At 33.0% G+C, this 19,207-nt stretch overlaps 1 protein-coding gene across 1 annotated transcript in view; it reads left to right on the top strand.

The window, feature by feature from the left end:
* Positions 1-261: 261 nt before the first annotated feature.
* KCNH7 (potassium voltage-gated channel subfamily H member 7) overlaps positions 262-19,207 on the top strand; it is a 404,901-nt gene continuing 385,955 nt past the window's right edge. The window contains exons 1-2 of the mRNA XM_006921130.1: positions 262-337; positions 1,999-2,229. Of these exons, the coding sequence (XP_006921192.1) occupies positions 262-337; positions 1,999-2,229 (307 nt within the window). The remainder of the gene's footprint in view (positions 338-1,998; positions 2,230-19,207) is intronic.

The raw sequence follows: 19,207 nt of genomic DNA, 5'->3' as shown, positions 1-19,207 counted from the left end.
CCCCTCACCCCGCCTCCTTCCCTCTCCCCACCCCCAAACCCTCTCACCCGCGGCAGTCCGGAAGGTGAGGGGAACGGATCGGACTCCGGTGGGGAAAGCGGGTGTCTAGAAGTGGTGCTAATGGGAAGAGATTTCTGGTTTCAGAAGAGGATGCTCTGCTACAAAGAGCGGCTCGCGCGCTGGCCTGGGCTCTAGCGGAGGAGAGATCCCGGGAGAACTCCAGAGCTCGCGGGGAGCGCTCCTCGGAAGACCGGGGTCAACATGCCTGTTCGCAGGGGGCATGTGGCGCCACAAAACACATTTTTGGGGACCATCATAAGGAAATTTGAAGGGCAAAGTAAGTTCATTTGTTCTCTTCTCTCTCCCTCGCTTTCTGCTTTGATAGTGCGCTTGGCATCCGCTGCTGACAAGCTAGGAGCCGGCAACTCCGGGCTCTGTCAAGTTAGGAGGCTGTGAACCGAGCCAGGGGGTTCGGATGGCAGCGAGCGTGTTCTCCCTATGATATTAATTTTGATTTACATTTTAGATTTGGTCTCCATTATAGGAGGCAATTTGATCCTCCTCTCCCACTGCTGTATTATCTGCCTCGCTACTTAATGTCCTACTCTTCTACTATCTTAAAGGGAACGTACTAGTATAACCCAGGTTTATATTTTGAGGCTGTTTTATTGTAGACTTTTTGAAAGTCAGAAGCAGAGCAGTGAATTCTATTGGGACAAGAGAATGTAAATGGTAGCAGCGATGTCAATGGCTATGCAAACTATATTTTACCTTGGTTAAATTACAAGACCGTAGTCTGACAGGGAGGGATGCTTGCTTGCTGCTAGTTTATAGAAGCTTAACTTTGCATTGAATCAATGCAAATATATCCCATGCAGGATAATTTGGAAAATCAATACTGCTTCGTGCTGGTTTGCAGTGTAAACAGTTCATTACTCAAAAAAAAAAAAAAAAAAATTCTGTATCTTTATTATTCCTTTAAATTTCCACCTAGAAACAAAAATTGAAGTAAATCTCACAAAGACTGAATGCAGAGAAATTTAATATTCTCATGTGGACTAGATATAAGGAATAAATTATTATAATATAAATATGTTAATTTTAAATCCTGTACTTGTTAATGGTTATATGACATCTTCAAGTCACGTTAACACACATTTATGTTGTATATTTTGCAGTAGTATTTTGGCACTGCCTTTAGTGTCATGAGTATATAGTACCTTGTGCATCAAATAAACTTGTATATCCATAGTAAATATAATCCATGATCAAAATTAATACATTCTTTATATTAAAATACCTACTACTACACAAAAATTCAAGGTTCTCCCAAAGTAAAAGTGAAAAAGTATTAACATAATATTTACTATGTATGTGGATATGTTTATGTAAATATTTTATCTTCTGGAAAATATATATTATGAAAAGGTGAATCTTTACATTGTTGGACTGCTAATTAATGTGAAATAGTTTTATTGCTAACAGTTTCATTTATTTTAACATGATGTGTGCTATGTGACTTAGAGGGATAGAGAAAAGCCAAATCCAAGAATAACAACTACTTTGGAAAAGTTGTACTCTAAGGGCCAAGGTTGAAGTGAGAAATCTGAAAGCTACAAGATTTTTCACTGTTTTGGCTTTGAAAAGATTCACCTTACAATTAGATGACATTCTGGAAATATCAATGAGGCAGCTAATTGTCTGAGTGTGCATTAGGACCCCAGGGAGTTAGAGGGACTAAGAGCTAGGTTATTTGGGAAATTACATTCTCAAAATTTTAAAAATAGTTCCTTAATACATTTTTGTTAAAACTACTCAGAACCATTAATTTCAGATTTGAGGGTTTTTTTTCTTTTTTTCTTTTAAAAGCCTGGACATTTAGGAATTTGGGAAGCACCCACATTTCAAGTCTCCTATTATGCAAAAAATTGTTCCAGTGTTTATGAGAATCTTGTATGGAAGCTTTTAAAAAGATACCTTACTATCTTTTCATTACAGATAAAAAATTTATTATTGCAAATGCCAGAGTGCAGAACTGTGCCATCATCTACTGCAATGATGGGTTCTGTGAGATGACTGGTTTCTCCAGGCCAGATGTCATGCAAAAGCCATGCACCTGTGACTTTCTCCATGGGCCTGAGACCAAGAGGCATGATATTGCCCAAATTGCCCAGGCATTGCTGGGATCAGAGGAGAGGAAAGTGGAGGTCACCTACTATCACAAAAATGGTAAAGTTTATCTATTTTGGATTTCTTGTATTTGATTCCATTGAAATGAAATTTTGACAACTGTTTACTGAAAGTTCATGTGCAGTGAAGCCCCAAATAATCAGGCGTAAGTGTATGCTTTATAGTATTTTAGGATTCAAGAAATATGACTATTCTCATTAGTGGACTAGTAGGAACGATTTCTTCTTTGTATAAGGCTATACTCTGTACTCTTTAAAAGTGCAGTAACTTAATGTCACTGAGGGCAAAATGCCACAGATCAGTCTTACTCTCTCCCCTAGATAGAGAATAATAAAAAAGCCAATAATTTTACTGGTCTCATTGATATGCATTTGGTAGGAGAATACAGAGTTTTATTTGCTTGAACTTGAAAATATTTTATAAAGCGAAGTCTTGTTGAAAACTCTATATCTGAAACCAAAACTATTACAGTTATAAATATCTTGGCACTTCAGCTTTATTTGATAGGCAACGCTTCTTTTCTCTTTGCTCATTTTTATACAAGATTAAGGATGATATATAGGATCTTCTAAAATTGGTCTAATAAACCTTCGTGTGTTCAAATAATAAAGACCATTCATTTATTCAATATTTGTCCCAAAAAACAAAATGGAGAAAAGGAATTGTGATATTGCGGAATTATTAGTATTCATTTTTACAGCTGCTGCAAAACTGGCATCTCCAATATAAGGTCATACCTTAACTTCAAGGACACTTTTTCTTTCAGGCTTGTTATGGTAGCATAAATATGTTAGATTTTAAGGGTTCTCAAAAACTACACATTTAATGGACATGCATACATTAAATGTACTCTCTCTCTCTATATGTATATGTACGCACATGCATATGTGTAATGAATATTCAGATATACTCATTTTCATATGTGCACACTTAATGATAGTTGACAATTCAGGGATAAAAGTAAATAGATTAAAAATGCATGTTATAGTTAGTTTTGTTGATATTGCAATTTTTTTATTCCATTGACAGAAATTAGTGAAGCAGAAGAGTATCTAGTCAGATTTTTAGGTAACTCAAGTTGTGAAAATAAATACATGAATGATGTGTTATAGCCTATATCATATAATGACTTGTCATTTGGTAAAATATAGAGAACAAATTTTAGCAGGGAACAGGCTTAACTCTTCCTCTTGTTTGTCATAATTAAATATCTCATAATAGAAGATACACAATTCTTAACTATTGGATTTTCCTTAACATCGACTTTCCTTAACATCAGTATACATAACAAAGTATGATTGGAAGAACAGGCTTATATAACTTTGGATTAATCTGGAATGAAAACATATAATTATCAACCAACATAGAGATTGTTTTTAAAGTTCTCATTCCCTGCACCCCCCCCCCCATTTTTCAATTAGTAGCATTGCCATACCAGAAATAGCTTAATTGCTGTGTTGTCTTGAAAGCATTTCTTGGACTGAGGCTTTCACTACCCAAATGCAACTGATCTTTTTTTGTATGTGTATCTGATGCCAACAATTTGACTTTTGTAATAATTTGAATGTTCGACATTTTTTTCTATCTAAATATTTATCATGATGTTGACATACTCTATATTGTGGTTAGTGCATATTATCTTGGTTTACATTTGTTCATTATGTTTCCTGGGACATTTCAGAATTAAAGTATAAAATGCGTCTGGACTGTCCAGATTACTTAGATACTAACTACGCTTTTCAGATACTGTTTTCAAATAGAAGTTGTTCTTTATTACTCTGCAAGTGGAATGGTGATGTTCTAAAACCTAGTTTAACTTGTACAATGGGAGTGTGTAAAAGAATCTCAAAACACCTTTAAAAAGCAATTTAATATGGAATCACAAACTTGAATGTAAAAATTTCTGCAGTGCAGAGCTGGTACATTGACTAACGTAAACCTTTCTATCTGAGTGATTGGCTTGGTTATACAAATTAGAACTTCCTTGTTTTGGACAAAGAATTTTATTTGGAAGCTTGTTAAGGTATATAAATATCAACCTTTGGAGATGATTTTGATTCATTTGACTTCATTTCCAGATATGTCAGTCTATAGGAACTTGTGTATCTTTAGAGTTAATGATAAATGCTGCCTATTTTGCTTTCATCGATATGAGAAACATGAGGTGATGGGTCAACTTTCTCCGTGTTTTTCTAAAGAAAAAGATTAATTTGAATGACTTTAGATTGTGAAGACTCAGTCAGGCTTGTTTTCTCTGAGGGTAATCAATTTGTGTTTTTGGTACTGGTTTATATACCTTGAATAGAATCTTTAGAGTGTATTGGTTTTACTCACATGGAAACTGTAAAATCAGTCAAGAGTCTGTAAAGTTCAAATGCTTTGAAAGTCTTACCACTTAGACACCTGACAGCCACTCTACATTTATAAAAGCAGAAAGGGACAAATTTGCCAACATTTTCATTGGTTTGCTTCTCAAAGCTTCCTTAGTTCTTTATTACTGAGGTCGCTTACTTTTGAGAGGTTCTTGATTTCTTAAGTTTATACAGTAAATACTTACTTTACTTATTTATTCTTTATTTAGCACTTCAAAGGATATGAATAGTGATGTAATAAGCATGATGAGAAAATTAACAAAAAGTTGAGATATTCTATTTCCACTTTTTTCAATCACTCATATTGGAGTAGCAAAATTATGAACATGGCATTATTTAAGAAAGCTTGTTTTCCAGAGTTGCCAGAGGTTTTATAAGCAGTTTAAACCCCATGATTATGCAATGAGTTCACACTGATGTGGTGCATGATTAGCTGCACGATCACCACTGTGAACCCACACTTCCTATCATGCTACTTTCTGTGATTTTACTAGGTACAATTGGACTTGCTATTTACCAGAATATCAATTTTTTAAAACTTCGTTATTTGCAGTAGAAATATTTGACAGCCCTTCCTTTGAGGATTCTATTTTACAGTTTAAGTCATTATTACATAAATCATTCTTGGCAGCTGTGAAATATTGCTTGAGGTGATAAAGCTGTAAATCTTTTGACATAAAACTCTAATTATTCAAAACTATAATTGTGCTGAGGTTTATATAAAGATGGGCAAGTATTTTAATAAGGTAATACATTCACTTAAAAAACACTTTTTTAAGAATAGTGATTGAGAAATAGCAAACACTGCAGTTGTTAACTAGCTTATAGTTTGCAGATGCTGTTAATTGTAAGAAAACAGAAAAGAATACTTTAGTTAGTCAACTGTCCCTTGGTTTATTGCTCATCTTGTTTGGGGTGTGTCATAGATTACAGCTAGCTAATTAAAGTGGTAATTCACTTGAGCCATATTTAGATAGGATTTTTACTTTAAATTATCTCACAACTCTAAGCATTTGGAAAATCAAAGTGAATTTCTCCAAGAGAAATCAAGGGCTTAACCCAGTAGGAAAATAAAACTTAAAATGCATTATTTTTAGAGGTCTGAGTATTCCTATATTTTTGCCATTGTGCTTTTAAACATAGTACAATGGCAATTTTGTTAACAAAAAAATGAAATATTCCTATCTTTGTGTTGCTTTTAAAGAACTGAAGGATGAGAAAGGGCTGAGGGAAGTTCTTTTCTGATTTAGACAGGTACCAGATCCAGACAGGGCACCAGTCATGCTAGGACCAGGACAAATTTCCCAAGGCAGTGATTGGTTCAACGAAACTGAAAAGAGGTTTTGGTTTGATCATTTGGAAAGACTTTATAGAAATTGTTATGTTGTTGTAAGTGAAGGTGAAGATGCATACTGAGGACCACCCTTCTCTAAGGTAATGTTTTAGGCACTAGAAGAACAATAGGAGGAGATGAAAAGGAGGATACAAACTGATCTTTGCTTTCAGAATATTTGTATTATAGAGTGACTAATGTTCATTACTGTCTTCTTCCCAAGATGTTTTTGTAAAATTGTTTTTAAAGAAAAAATTGTATATGGACTATGAATGAAGAAGCTTTTATATAAATGGAGAACAGAATTTAGGGTTAATTACCACTCTTCTCCCAACTCTAATATAAACTTGTTTTTTGTATATTTCCTGTCACCTTTTGTCATTTTTATATAATAATTACTTTTTAAGGAAGCAATGTCGTTTACTTAAAATTTTAATACCTCAAAAATAAGCTTTCTAATAGCTTTATATAAGTTATATGACATGTAAAATATTCAGCTCTCCTAATTCTTAAATTGTGTAGTAGAGATATAGACAGTTTTTAGAATAGAAATATATTTATGTGTGTATAATTCAAACAATAAGAAAGATTTTTCAGGGAATATCTTACCTAGAGTTTGTTTTGGTGTTCATTTTACCTTTGTATTTATACATTTTCATGTTTTACCTAGTAGAATATTACTGTAACAGCAGTAATCTTAAAATACATTTTCTTTTATATACCTAAACTTAAAATCTTATGGACTTTGGATATTGCATAGCATTTAAATTTAGTCAGTTGTATTTGCTGATAAAATCAGAATTCTCAGGAAACTCTCCTCCTCACAATTTGTAAACTTTATTTCAGTATTGTCCCATGAAAATAAAATGTCCTAAAACTGTGGTTGGGCTCTGTTCATCAGTCCCTTTTCACCACCCACTGGACCATACCTCTAAGCAATTCTGGTGCTAAAGAGAAGCCCTTGCCCAGTTATTTTCACACTCAAGGCTGTTCGAAATCAGAATCAGTTTAGGGCTATTTTCATAGGCTAGACTTGTGGGAGGAATTGGTTTCTCTGGCTTCTATTGGTGTCCAAGGATGTTTTTATTTGTTTGTTTGTTTGTTTGTTTGTTTTTGCTATAAATAATCACTAAATCAATTACTGACATTCGTCTGCCAGGAGAGTCCTAGGAGAGTTGAGTAAAAAGAAAATAGCACTTGGAATATTAAATGTTAAGACATCAACACTCATCTGGCCATCTAAACTTGAAACTTTAAGGTCATTTTCTGTTTTGTTTTGTTTTGTTTTGTTTTTTTGCATTCTGTCTCCTCTCTAAACCCAACTGGTCACCAATTCCTTTCAGTCTTTACATCTGAAATATTTCACAGTGCTACTCCCACTTCTCCAGCACTGCCAAGTTGAAGCTCTCTTAATCTGTCTTCTGGAATATTAACTATTGAAGTTTTCCTCCCTTTCCAATTCATTTTCCACAACGTCATCAGAGAGCTACTTGTGAAATAAGAATTATACAACTTGATGACTTATTGGAGCCATGCATCATGGAATATCATGTATTAAATAATGGATATAATAATACTGGAAGATACACATTCTTATTTTTCCCATTTTTTGTGAGAAGAACACTGAGACCCAGAGAGAGCTGGCAAGAGTAACTTAGGAAATCACACACAGCTCATAAAGTGGTGAATCTTGAGCCCTTGACAGCTTTGCCATATCCGCTGCTCAATGAACTTATGTCCTAGCTTGGTTTAAAAACCTATCTTAATTCATTAAGACTCTCAAGATAAAGTTTTAGACTCTTCAGTAGGATGTTTAATGCCCTTCAAAGTTGAATTCACTTGTCTTTTCAGTAGGGTATGTTTAGTGCAATCAGCTGGATTCTCAGCTCTGACAATAGCTAGGTGAACTTGACCAAGTCTACCTTCTTGGTGCCTCAATTTCCTTTTCTGATCTATATTTGGAGAATAACATCTACTTTGTTAGGCTGAGTTAATATGTTGTGTACAGTAAAGTCCATAGCGTTATCTTTGGCATGGTTGCTCGCCCATAATATGTGCTCAGTAAATATCAATTTATTGAATATCATCCCGACTCTATTTCTCCTAAAAATCTTATGTTCCGATAACAATTGACTGCTCAGATTTTCTCTAATGAGCCATGCACTTTAATATCACCAAGTCTTTGCTTACCCTTCAGAAGTTTTTCTTTATCTACAATAAACAGAATGGATTGCCCTTCCCTCAGCTTCTTACCCTAAAGAAACATTATCACCCTTCCAAAAACAGATTGAAAGACTTCTGTGTGAAGTCCTTCCTGATGCCCCCTGTGCTTGCTCCAGAGCATTAATTAATATTTCTTTGTGTCTCTATAACGTCTGGTTCTCAACTCCAGTGTAGCATCTGGAGTGTGCTACATATCATTACATATCATTATAGTTAATGTTATCTTTTTTTTTTTTTTTTTTTTTTTTTTCCTTTTTTGCGAAAACACCCTAAAAATTTTAGCTCATTCAGTGAAAATGCCAGGTCTTATTAATTTCTGTATCCAGAATGTATGGAAAAGAGCCTAGTATGAAGTATGTGCTTAATTAGCACTCAATTAGCGTAAAAAATAGAGGATGAGAAATGGTACCATAGAGTTGGAAAAAGAAGATTGAGATCAGAAGATCCTGAGAAAAGTGAGTTACAGGGAAAGTGTGATGTTTTGATTTTCTTATTTTCTTAAGAACACTTCTAAAATGTTCCTAAGAACAATTTTCAACTTAATTTTATTAATGGACTTTTTTTTTTTTGCTTAATAAGCTAAAGTATTAAATCATCTTCATAGCTTGTACTTATACAAATAGCTAAAAAAAATTTTAATAAAAAGTTAGAAAGAAGCCATTAACCAGGAATTATTAACCAGTTATCTAAATGTCACTCACTCAACACCAAATCAAAATGACTCTCACTAGTGTCTCCAACAATACTCTATGTAACAACCAAACCCAAAATTCTCTTCTGTTCTTTTCTGAATTTCATTCATTGCTGTGTTTGACACTGTGTTTACTACATAAGTTACACAGTATTGGCATTTTATATCTAGTATGGCATTTTATCCCTCAGTGTTTTCTTGAAAATTCTTAATTGACAATGAAGCTGATTTCAGGGTCGCTCAATAATGAGAGTGTTGAATCTAAAATAATAAAGTTAGCTTATTAAAATAAAAATTAATTATTAAATGCTATTATTGTCAGATGAATGTTTTTTCTCTACATACCGTGCTGTCTGCATTTAACAAAAGTACTGAACTACTGAGAAGCAGTAGAATCAGGGAGTAGTTAGACATTGATCACCATCGAGGAAATTTGCCTTATTACTGAATAGTTAAGAAGGTCAAATTGCCACTTGTCACCGGTAGATTATGAGAAAACCCAGTACCAAGCTCTTATCTCAATGACTGAACATTTTATATCTTTCTTTTGTTCTTTCAACTTATATAAAATATCTAATTGAGAAAATCGAAGTAGTTTTTCTGTGGACAACTCAAATTGTGGCTGAGGTAACTCCTGGGCCCTTCCCTCTCTTAAAGTAGGTCTGCTTGCATATAAACTCTTCTTGTCGTGGTTCCCACTGTTTCCACTGTTTTGCAGACTGCCTCACAATAATTTTTACTTTGGGCTGCAGCCTAGTGGGTAAGAATTGGGGGAAGAGTGGAAGAGGACTGTGGGTACATTTCTGCCTTTAGTTGGTTAGTTTTTTAAAATGATCTCAAACTGCTAAGCAGGGCCTGGCAAAGCTGCCCAAGGCTCACTGCTTTTGTTTACCTGCTCTTTCCTCTGAAATGACCAGTTAGAAGACGTGGCTACAGCAGGTGAAATCTCACCATTGCTGTTTTTATTGTTGCCTTTTCCTGTTTTTATTCTTCTTTCTTGAGGATTACTAAGAGTGTTTCTATTTGTTGTCCTTTGTTTTGATTGTATATTAATTCTTGCATATTGTTTAGAATATTGGTTTTAAGAAACATGTAGTAACTGCATGGGTTCAAGAATGGTTGTTGCTTTTCATACTGACTATTGACTTCTATGCTCAAAATATCTTTCTTAATTCTATTCAGCGAAATATATATTAATGACCTAATATGATAGACATGATGACAAAAATTAAAGTATAAAATTAATGGTGGTATCATAACCAATTTCTCAAAGATCAAGTAAAAAGATCTAGTACAAACTAAATAGGTATTTATATGTTAAAAATAATAAAAATCTATTTGTGTTAGAAAAGACCACATATTAAAATCACAATCTTAAGGTTTTTTAATGTACTAATTAATCACATCAATTCAATAAAATTAATGTTGGAGCTATGCAATATTATATATTTTGTGAATAATGTTTAATCAAGTTCCCATTTACTTGGCAAAATTAGTTAGAATTTCTTATATACACCATTCGTTTTTATGTAATAGTGTTAATTAGTTGATCTTTAGCTATACATTTATTTAAGTCTTTAACACACATACATGTGTTCCTCAGGTTCCAGTTCCCATGATCATATTTCATGGACCATAGCTCTCTACCTAATTTAGATCTCCTCCCAAAGTACCAGTGTTAACTGAATTCTATTTCTGTAACTGGTTCTTTCTGTGTTACTTTATCTGATTTTCATGAGATGACAGCTTTGGGAGTAGATATTATTCTATTTTTGATATTAAATTGAAGTTCAGAGAAGTTAAGTAAAGTACTGATGATCACAAGGCAAGGTGGAGATGAGATTTAAAATCTAGATTTTTTTGTACTTGCAAACTTTATTGCCTCATCCTACCCCATTCGCTATGTCCTAATTCTAGTTCTAAATCATGGATTTATTGATTATCCAAGGCATGAATCTGATTGATTAAATTCACACCAAAAGGTAAATGAAGCCAGCTTTATCTTAGGTATTTTTTATTTTAAACCGAACTGTATCATTCAAAATGAATCTCTGTTGTGATGTTTGATTTCAGTAGAGTGAGAAGAGCTAACATATGCCTGTAATTTTTGCATAATTATTAATGGAACTCTTCTTTTACTCTTAAAGGTGTCCCCATTTTGGACTGTAAATTATATAGTCAATTTATATTTGAAAGATATTTTTAGTTAAGGTGCCTCCTGTCTACTGTTTGTGTAGTCATTATGTAGGAAGTTTGGAAGAAAATTCAGACAGTGGTCTGATTCAGTAGCAAAAGCTCTATTGTGTTCTTATACTCTCCTTTCCCATAATAAAGTTTTATTTTCTGAGAAAATTATGTGATTTGACCAACTTCATCACTGGTATTTAAAAGGGAAATCACAAATTCACTGGTGTGAAGAGTCTCTGGCTTATTTAAAACACCTCCAATTTTCTTCACATTGGGCCAAATGTCAGACTCAGTTCCTGGTATATACCATACTATCTTGGGCCTTTGATCTTCTCTCAGAAGCTGCCCTCCTCTCTCCTTTGCATGATCTTCTTTAAATCCCTCAGGCAACCTTGTCCACATTTCCTAACATTCCCACTGCCCCTTGTCTCTATTAGAACACTTATGAAATTATCTGATAATAATTTATTTTTATGTCTGTTTCTTCCACTCAACGTTGAACTCTTTGAGGGGACTTATTAAGGCACTTATTTAAAAGAAAATGAAGAAATGGAAGGAGAGCAAAAAATAAATTTAAAAGAACCCAGGAATACACCTGTTTACCAATGAACATGTCAAGTGGCAAGTTCTAGAGAAGTCTCATTTATTCATTCAACTTCCCGTGCCAGTCATTTTACTAAATTTGAGAGTTGTAAAATTAACAACTTGCATTATTAATCGAATAATTTGAAAACTTGCTGCCATATAGTTTATGTACTATGAAGCAATTTATTCTAATATTTAATAACCTGTAGTTCTTTCTAAAAAGTCACAACAACTAATCACCCATCTCCAATTAGCTAGAAAGAGATAGTTGAATGGTCAGGATAGTCTAGATAGATCCTTAATGCCTACACAGTGAGCTGATTCAGATGGGGCATCTACAAGCCATTAAAAGAAAAAAAAATATGTCTACATGTTCCTATAATAATCCTTGCAATTTTACAAGCCATCCCGGCCCTCTCTAGAAATCTTTAGTTGAATACACATGATAAAACACTTATAAAACTTATGCTGATTTCTTTCTCTGCTGTCTATCTCCACACACTGAAAACAACCTCATACTTACATTGGCTTTCCAACACATTTTGTTATTTTTCTCAAACCCAGAGTCATGTGTTGAGATTGTAAAGTCTGTATGGTATCAGCAGACACTTCATCAGTCACATCCTGATACAGGATTTCACCACCTCAACAAAGTCTTAATATCTCTACTCTCTCTCAAAGTGATTTAACTCCGCTGTCAAAAAAATTTGAAAATATAGAGGAGGAATTTTTAAAAAGCTATAATCTTGAATCTAAGAGATAGCCACTGTTAAAATGATGGCATGTATTCTGTCTATAATTTTTCTATACAAACACACACACACACACACACTTTTTTTTACAAGACCAGAATAGTACTACATGTACCAAACTGTAGCCTGTTTTTCTTACTGAGAAATTTATCCTGAACATGTACATGTTTTAATGATTATATAATACTTAACACATGGACATTTTGAAAATTATTTTAATATCAACAGAGTATTGCATTAAAGAAAATAAAATATTGCCAGCAATGCCTTATTATTGAGTGCTTTATTATTTCCACCTTTTCACAATTGTAAAAACATACAAAGAACATACAAAGAACCTGTACAATCATCCTGCACACCTGCACTATTTTTCTTAGAAGTATAATTTCTGGGTCAAACAGTGTGTGTATCTTAAAAACGTTTCGTACTTCTTGTCAAATTAAACTCCAAAAGACAGTGCATTTAATTGGACACATACTGTGTGTAGTTAAACTTGGCATTCTTTTTAATTTGTGTTGACCCAATAAAAACAGTATCTTATTGTCTAATTATTGAATTTAACTCATAATCTTTACTGAAAAACACACATGGAACATATTTGGGCAATTTATTTTCTAATTTAAGAAAGACAACTGTTCAATATTGCCAAACCTAAGGACTGATGGGAATCTCTCTAATAGCTGATTCTCGGGACTGAATGCCCCCACCTCGCCTGCCATAATACCAGGGTCTTCCAAAAACTTTTCCAAAAACTGTTTTTTACATTCACATTTTCATTTCAGTAATTTGTTAGCAGTCTTATAAGCCTCAGATTCAGAAACTGGGACTAATTTTTGACCACTTAGTAGCATTTTGTGAACTTTTTTTTCTTTCTATTTGGAATAAGTTGGATTTTGTTATTTTCAGTATTTCTTATTATCTATGTAGACTATGATGACAATTTGATTAGTAAAAATTGTTTTTATTTCATAGTTTGCATCAGAATGTATATACATATACATTGATATATTTAAAATTTTATAGTTTTACTTAGATTCAAAGTGACAGGCATGAAAGTAATACACTCGTAATAAATAAACATTAGGCTAGGATACCATGTAACAGAATAGAAATGTACTTGTAAGTCATAAATGTCATTACATGCTGAAAATTAAAAATAATTGGGAGGAAACATATAAGTGACAGAAACTCATCATACTATTAGATAAACCACTAACTTTATCCCAATATAATGCTACCAAAATGACTGCAGGGAAAAATCGTTTTTTCCTTGGCTGCCTTACTTAACCAAGACATGCAGAGTGCAGATAATCTGATCTCTCTAGCTGTGACTCAATTCTTGGGTCTTCCCTCTAGGTGTTCTTTATAATGAATGTCACTTAACCAAGGCTCAGTAGAATTTATGAATTCTCAGATTGCAGTTTTCGGAATTTGCTCCCCAAATGAAGGACCACACAAAAAATGCCTCTAATGATGTACAACCTCAACTGCCCTGTTAGCCAGCTTCTCTTTAGTTCTTGCTTTGAAATTTCAAGACTTGATTGTTTTATTTATTTATTTATTTTGTATTTCATGTTTCTAGAGGGAGCAGAAGGTGTCCTACTGAAATTTCATATCCGCCAACATTCATTATTTTAAATATATTCACAACAATGTGAGTATAGTGTGAGTTACACAATATTTTATTTTAATTATTGACTCTTTAGAGGATTCCAGTAACTTCAGTGATGAATTTCTTTCTGGAGAATACTTCATTTAAAAGAAATCTGTTAGTCCTTTTTTATTAATCTAAAGTTTTTGAAAACATGAGGGATACTAATTATGTTCTGTAAAATCTTTACCAAAAAAGCGTTTTATAATATCATTCTTAATTTTTCTTCAATAACAGAAAAATAAAGCAAAATGTCTGGTTGAGCTACTGTTCGGCTACAAAAATAAAAATGAATCTCAAGTATAAAAGAATAAGCGAGAGTATTTTTATAAATACTTCTTATATGACATTTGAAAAATTGCTAGAAACATTAATTTTTTCCCCAGAAGAGAAGGCTTAGAAATTTTTGTTGAAATATCTGAGGTTACAGAATTTGAAAATTAAAAAAATATATATATGTATATGTGTGTGTATGTATATATATATATATATATATCCTAACCTTTTAACTACTTTAGCTATATATCAGAATACTTGGAAAAGACAAACAAAAGAAATCCCAGGCATTGTATTTCCATTTTAGCAGAAGTGTTATGTGCTGCCTTCTGCTACAGATTCTAAGAACCACAAAATACAAAAAACATAAAACTTTTCTTAAAGTAATGACATCAGAATATACTCAGGTAGAACCTTCTTGCTACCAATGTTTTTTTTATTGTTGCAGAACAGATATAATCAATGACTCCTCATCCCCACACCTAATTTAAGCATAATTCATGTAAAAAATCAGACCCTGGAATTGTGTTCTTTTTGTTGATTTTATTTTATTTACATTGATGCATGCTGGTATCTTGCTAATGAGTTCAGAGACTGGGCTTGTTAAATTATTTCTCAGTGGCAATTTATATATTATTCTATAACTAGGATGAATTAGATAATAGTGCTATTTGAGTACTTTAGATAATAATAATAACTATCATTTATTGAGCATGTACAGTATTATAGTACTCATAAAAATCTCATTTTTACCCCAGTCCTCATAACATCCTATAAAGTAGGTATCTGATTGTTCTCATTTTGAAGATTGAAAAGATGAAGTCAATAAACTTTCCCAAGGCTACACACGCAGTATATAACAAGCTGTGATTTAAGTGTTCATTGTCTTTTTTCAGAGCACACCTCAAAATTCTACTGTACCACCTCAGCACACGTCCTGTCCTTGTAATGTTCCTGATACATACAGTGTACATATATGTGGAGTCAAGGCGCATCTTGACAGAAAAGCGTAAATTGTTTCTGGATTTTACATATTAAATGTTTTAAATTTGGAGGATTCGAATGTTCTCTTAAGTACAATTAGACAAACACTTACCTACCTCTGGTGTTTTAGAAATAAGTTAAATTAATCTGTTTTCCCAGTGCCTAATTCAGTGCTTTGCAAAAAAGCAGCAGTTTTACAAATAGTTTCCTTAAATAAATTAATTTAATGAATTAAAACACAAGACAAACTTTCAACCATTTGATCTATCAGTTATCTCTTCAATAAAGTGGAAGTCATCTCTTGCTTATTTGAAAAGGATGATAAAGAGGGAGCATAGCATACTGGCTAAGGTCATGGACTCTGGAGTCAGGTTGCCTGGGTCAGAATCCTGAACATATTCACTATGTGATCTTTGGCAAGTTACCTGACTAGCCTGTCATCAGCTTAATCATCAGTGAAACGGAGATTATGGTAATAAGCGAACCTGACTTACAGGTTTTTAAGGACTATATTTGTAAAAGCACTTACAACAAGCTTTAGTACCCAGTAAGTGCAATATAAGTATAAACAAATAAAATAATTTTTAAAAATGTGAAAAAATTGGATTAAAAATATATATCAAGTTGATATGCTCACTGAGCATTGTGCTCAAAAGGAAATTTGGAGCAGCATGAGTGACTGAATAAAAAATATGTACCAAAATATGTGTATGAGGTTTTTCAAAATGTCTACCATCCCATAATACAGACTTTTCATGTACATTTTTTAGCCTCCTGAAACTGGTGAGTTTAAAAATGTATCCACTCATCCTCGTGATGCCTAAAATGCTTACTCTGTAGACAAAGACAGTAACTTGCAATTCGGAGAAGTGAGTCAGAATTCTTCTAAAGAATACTGCACCTGCTGACCTCTTTGAAATAAAACTACAAATGAATCTCTCTGTAAGTACCATTTGAAGGTTAAACTAAAAGTAAACTAATTAACCTCAACCGCTTTGTGAACCACAGTTAAGTCAGGAGAACAGAACGGGCTAAAGGTAGAGATTGAGTTCATTGTTAAATGCCAATGGTCTCTTATAGGGTATCCTTTACTTTTAAAGATCCTGTAAAGGATCTTTGTCTTAGAATCTGTTATTGCATGAGTGTGTACAGGGTGTTGCACAGCCATCTTTTTTCCAACTTATGACTATCAGGCCTTAGTCATTTGTGTTAGTCTATTTGTAAACTGGTGATAAAATTAACCTGCCTTTGTGTATAAAATTTTTTGTCTAAAGAATATCTATTAAGTAGCAGTAGTTTATCGCAGCATTATTTATAATAGTCCAAGTCTGGAAACAAACTAAATGTTTATCAACAGGTGAATAGGTAAATAAATTGTGTGGCTATCAACGTATATTGATCAGCAATAAACAATAACAAACTATGGACATAAAAGAATAATATAAATGATTCTCAAAAAACATATTGAGCAAAAAATAAATAAATAAAAGAATATATGGTGATAGAAATCAAAACAGTTGTTGCTTATGGGATGGGAAGGGGTATAGGAATTGACCAGAAGGGACTAAGTGGGGGAAGAAACTCTACCCTCAAGTTTCTTTCGGCTGGTCTACTAATCAAATAGACATAACAGATTAACAGGAGAAAATAATCTAATGTAATTACATACATATGTATATGGACTCTGCATACATGAAAGAATAAAAGACCCCACATACATGAGAGATTCAGAGACAGAAAAGGAAATTGAGATATACAAGACATTCTGAGCTAAGGATGATGCAATGCACCTTGTGGCTTCAGAACATAATTGCAGGGAGAGTATATGTTCAGCAATTATTAGTTTGCCCTGCCATATAGATAGGCAAAACGTCATTTCTGGTAATAACTCATATCGTGGGCCAAGCTCCCAGTCTAAATTTCTCCTAATAGTAAAGCAGAGGACGGAAATGTCTCTTGAGCCTGCAGGGTCTCAGTTGCCCCCAGCTTAAAAGAATTTGCATACAACTGAGGCATATCTTGGGGTGGCTTGTTCTGAACTCTTAAAAGAGCACACAGGAAATTTTGGGAATGATGGGCTTATTCTCTATCTTGATTGGGGTATTGATTATATGAGTTTCAATATTGGTCCAAACTCAACAAATTGTATACCTAAATTTGCATTTCAATGTATACAAATTTTTTCTCAATTTAATAAATTACTATTTACTTTCAGAGTCAGACTATTTTTTCTTTTGATAACTATACAGTAATTAAGACATAAATATATCAAGGGGAAATACATTCTTTAAATTCTGGGCATTTACTTTCATGCGTAGGGGAATTAGAGTTATATTTACTATTCTGCTGATTGGATTTTCATCATAGCAGTACAAATCACAGTCCATAACTCATTTTCTGTTGTTTTTTTTTTTTTTTTCTTTCAAAGTTGAAAGATCTTGGTAATGTTCTAAAGTACCAACCAGAATTTGTTTTCATGATTTAGGAAATAAGGGCTACGCATTTGATTAGCAACTATTTTTGTTTGTTTTCCCCCATTACCTCTCAGATTTTAGCAGTGTCTCAAAGGAAATAAATCTATTATTTTATTACATATAAGTCTATTTTCTATTCACTTTCACCTCTTGTAACAGTGATAGTTTGTTAATTTTAAATTTAATATTTTATCCTTTTAAAACTATATCTAAACCAACTACATTTAATCCTCTCCTACATTAGTAAATGATGTCTCCTTTGTCTAAAAGCATTATTTTTATTTTTAAGTAGCAAATAGATATTCAATAATCTGTGTCCTTTCATACTAAGGTATCCTCTATTGATTTTCACTTGTAGTTTTCAAGATTCTATTATGAGAAAGGGCAGAAATGGCCATTTTAGTTAGAGCCAGTTTTTCTCTGATGCAGATTCAAATTGTTCTACAAAAACAAAACATGAATCAGTAAAGGAAGGAAACTGGAATAGTAGGAAAGATATATTTTTTTTTCAGTAGGGCAGATTTCTAAGTGGATTTTTTTCATCTGGAGAGATTATGAGAAAATTAATTGTATAATTCAAAAAATACATATGTCCTACATGTGGTCAGATGCATCTGTTCTTCACCAAAATAGTGATCTAGAATGATGAAGCATTCTTTGAAGATTGAAAAAAAGCATGTTTAAATGTATAGTTATATTGAGATTAATATGGCTGCACCCAAGTGATGGTAAAAATTAAGTTATAAATATGTCTTAAAATAAAAGTTTATTTGTGGCTGCTACAGCTGAGACAGATGTGCCTGAGATGCAAACTTAACATTTTATTGACTTTGAGGAGACTGACATAAAGGACAACCAGGTTTCCTCAGTTGTCAATCCTTGCTGCCCCTTTTGCTTTCCAGCGTGCATAATCTATCAAGACATTCTGACCCAAGTTTTGTGTTTCTCACTTTCTTTTATTCCTTATATTTAATAGTCTAAAATCAGTGCAAAACCATACTTAAAGCCTAGTGTACATACAGTTGCACTATTTGATAAGGTTTTTCTAATGACAGAATGCTCATATTTATCATAATGAGAACTGAATTATATCACAATTATTTTGTCGTGAAACTGACTACTAAAGATCATTGAACACATTTGTATCTTTATAAAAGAATTATAAAAAATTCATGAGTCTCATTTTTTAACATTATCATTCTGATTATTTCTATCAGTTTAGAATCTTTAAAACTTCACTCATTTAAAAAGAGAGTTCATTTTGATGATTCTGTTCCTCTAATTATAAAGTGAACCAGTATGTTTAGAATAAATTGAAGGGTTAGATATATCTTCTCCTTTAATTGCTGTAAACATTAGATTATGATCTATGGTCTTTAAGAAGTATTTGGAGAGATTATTTTCTGTGGAAAAAATATGATTTTCAGAGTATAAAGACAAAGTTTATATTTACTACCTAGTTATTGGAAAAGGCAAAAAAAAATAAAGG

Source organism: Pteropus alecto, unplaced genomic scaffold (assembly GCF_000325575.1).
Source record: "Pteropus alecto unplaced genomic scaffold, ASM32557v1 scaffold3, whole genome shotgun sequence".
Taxonomy (NCBI): domain Eukaryota; kingdom Metazoa; phylum Chordata; class Mammalia; order Chiroptera; family Pteropodidae; genus Pteropus; species Pteropus alecto.
This window is presented reverse-complemented; position numbering and strand designations above follow the sequence as displayed.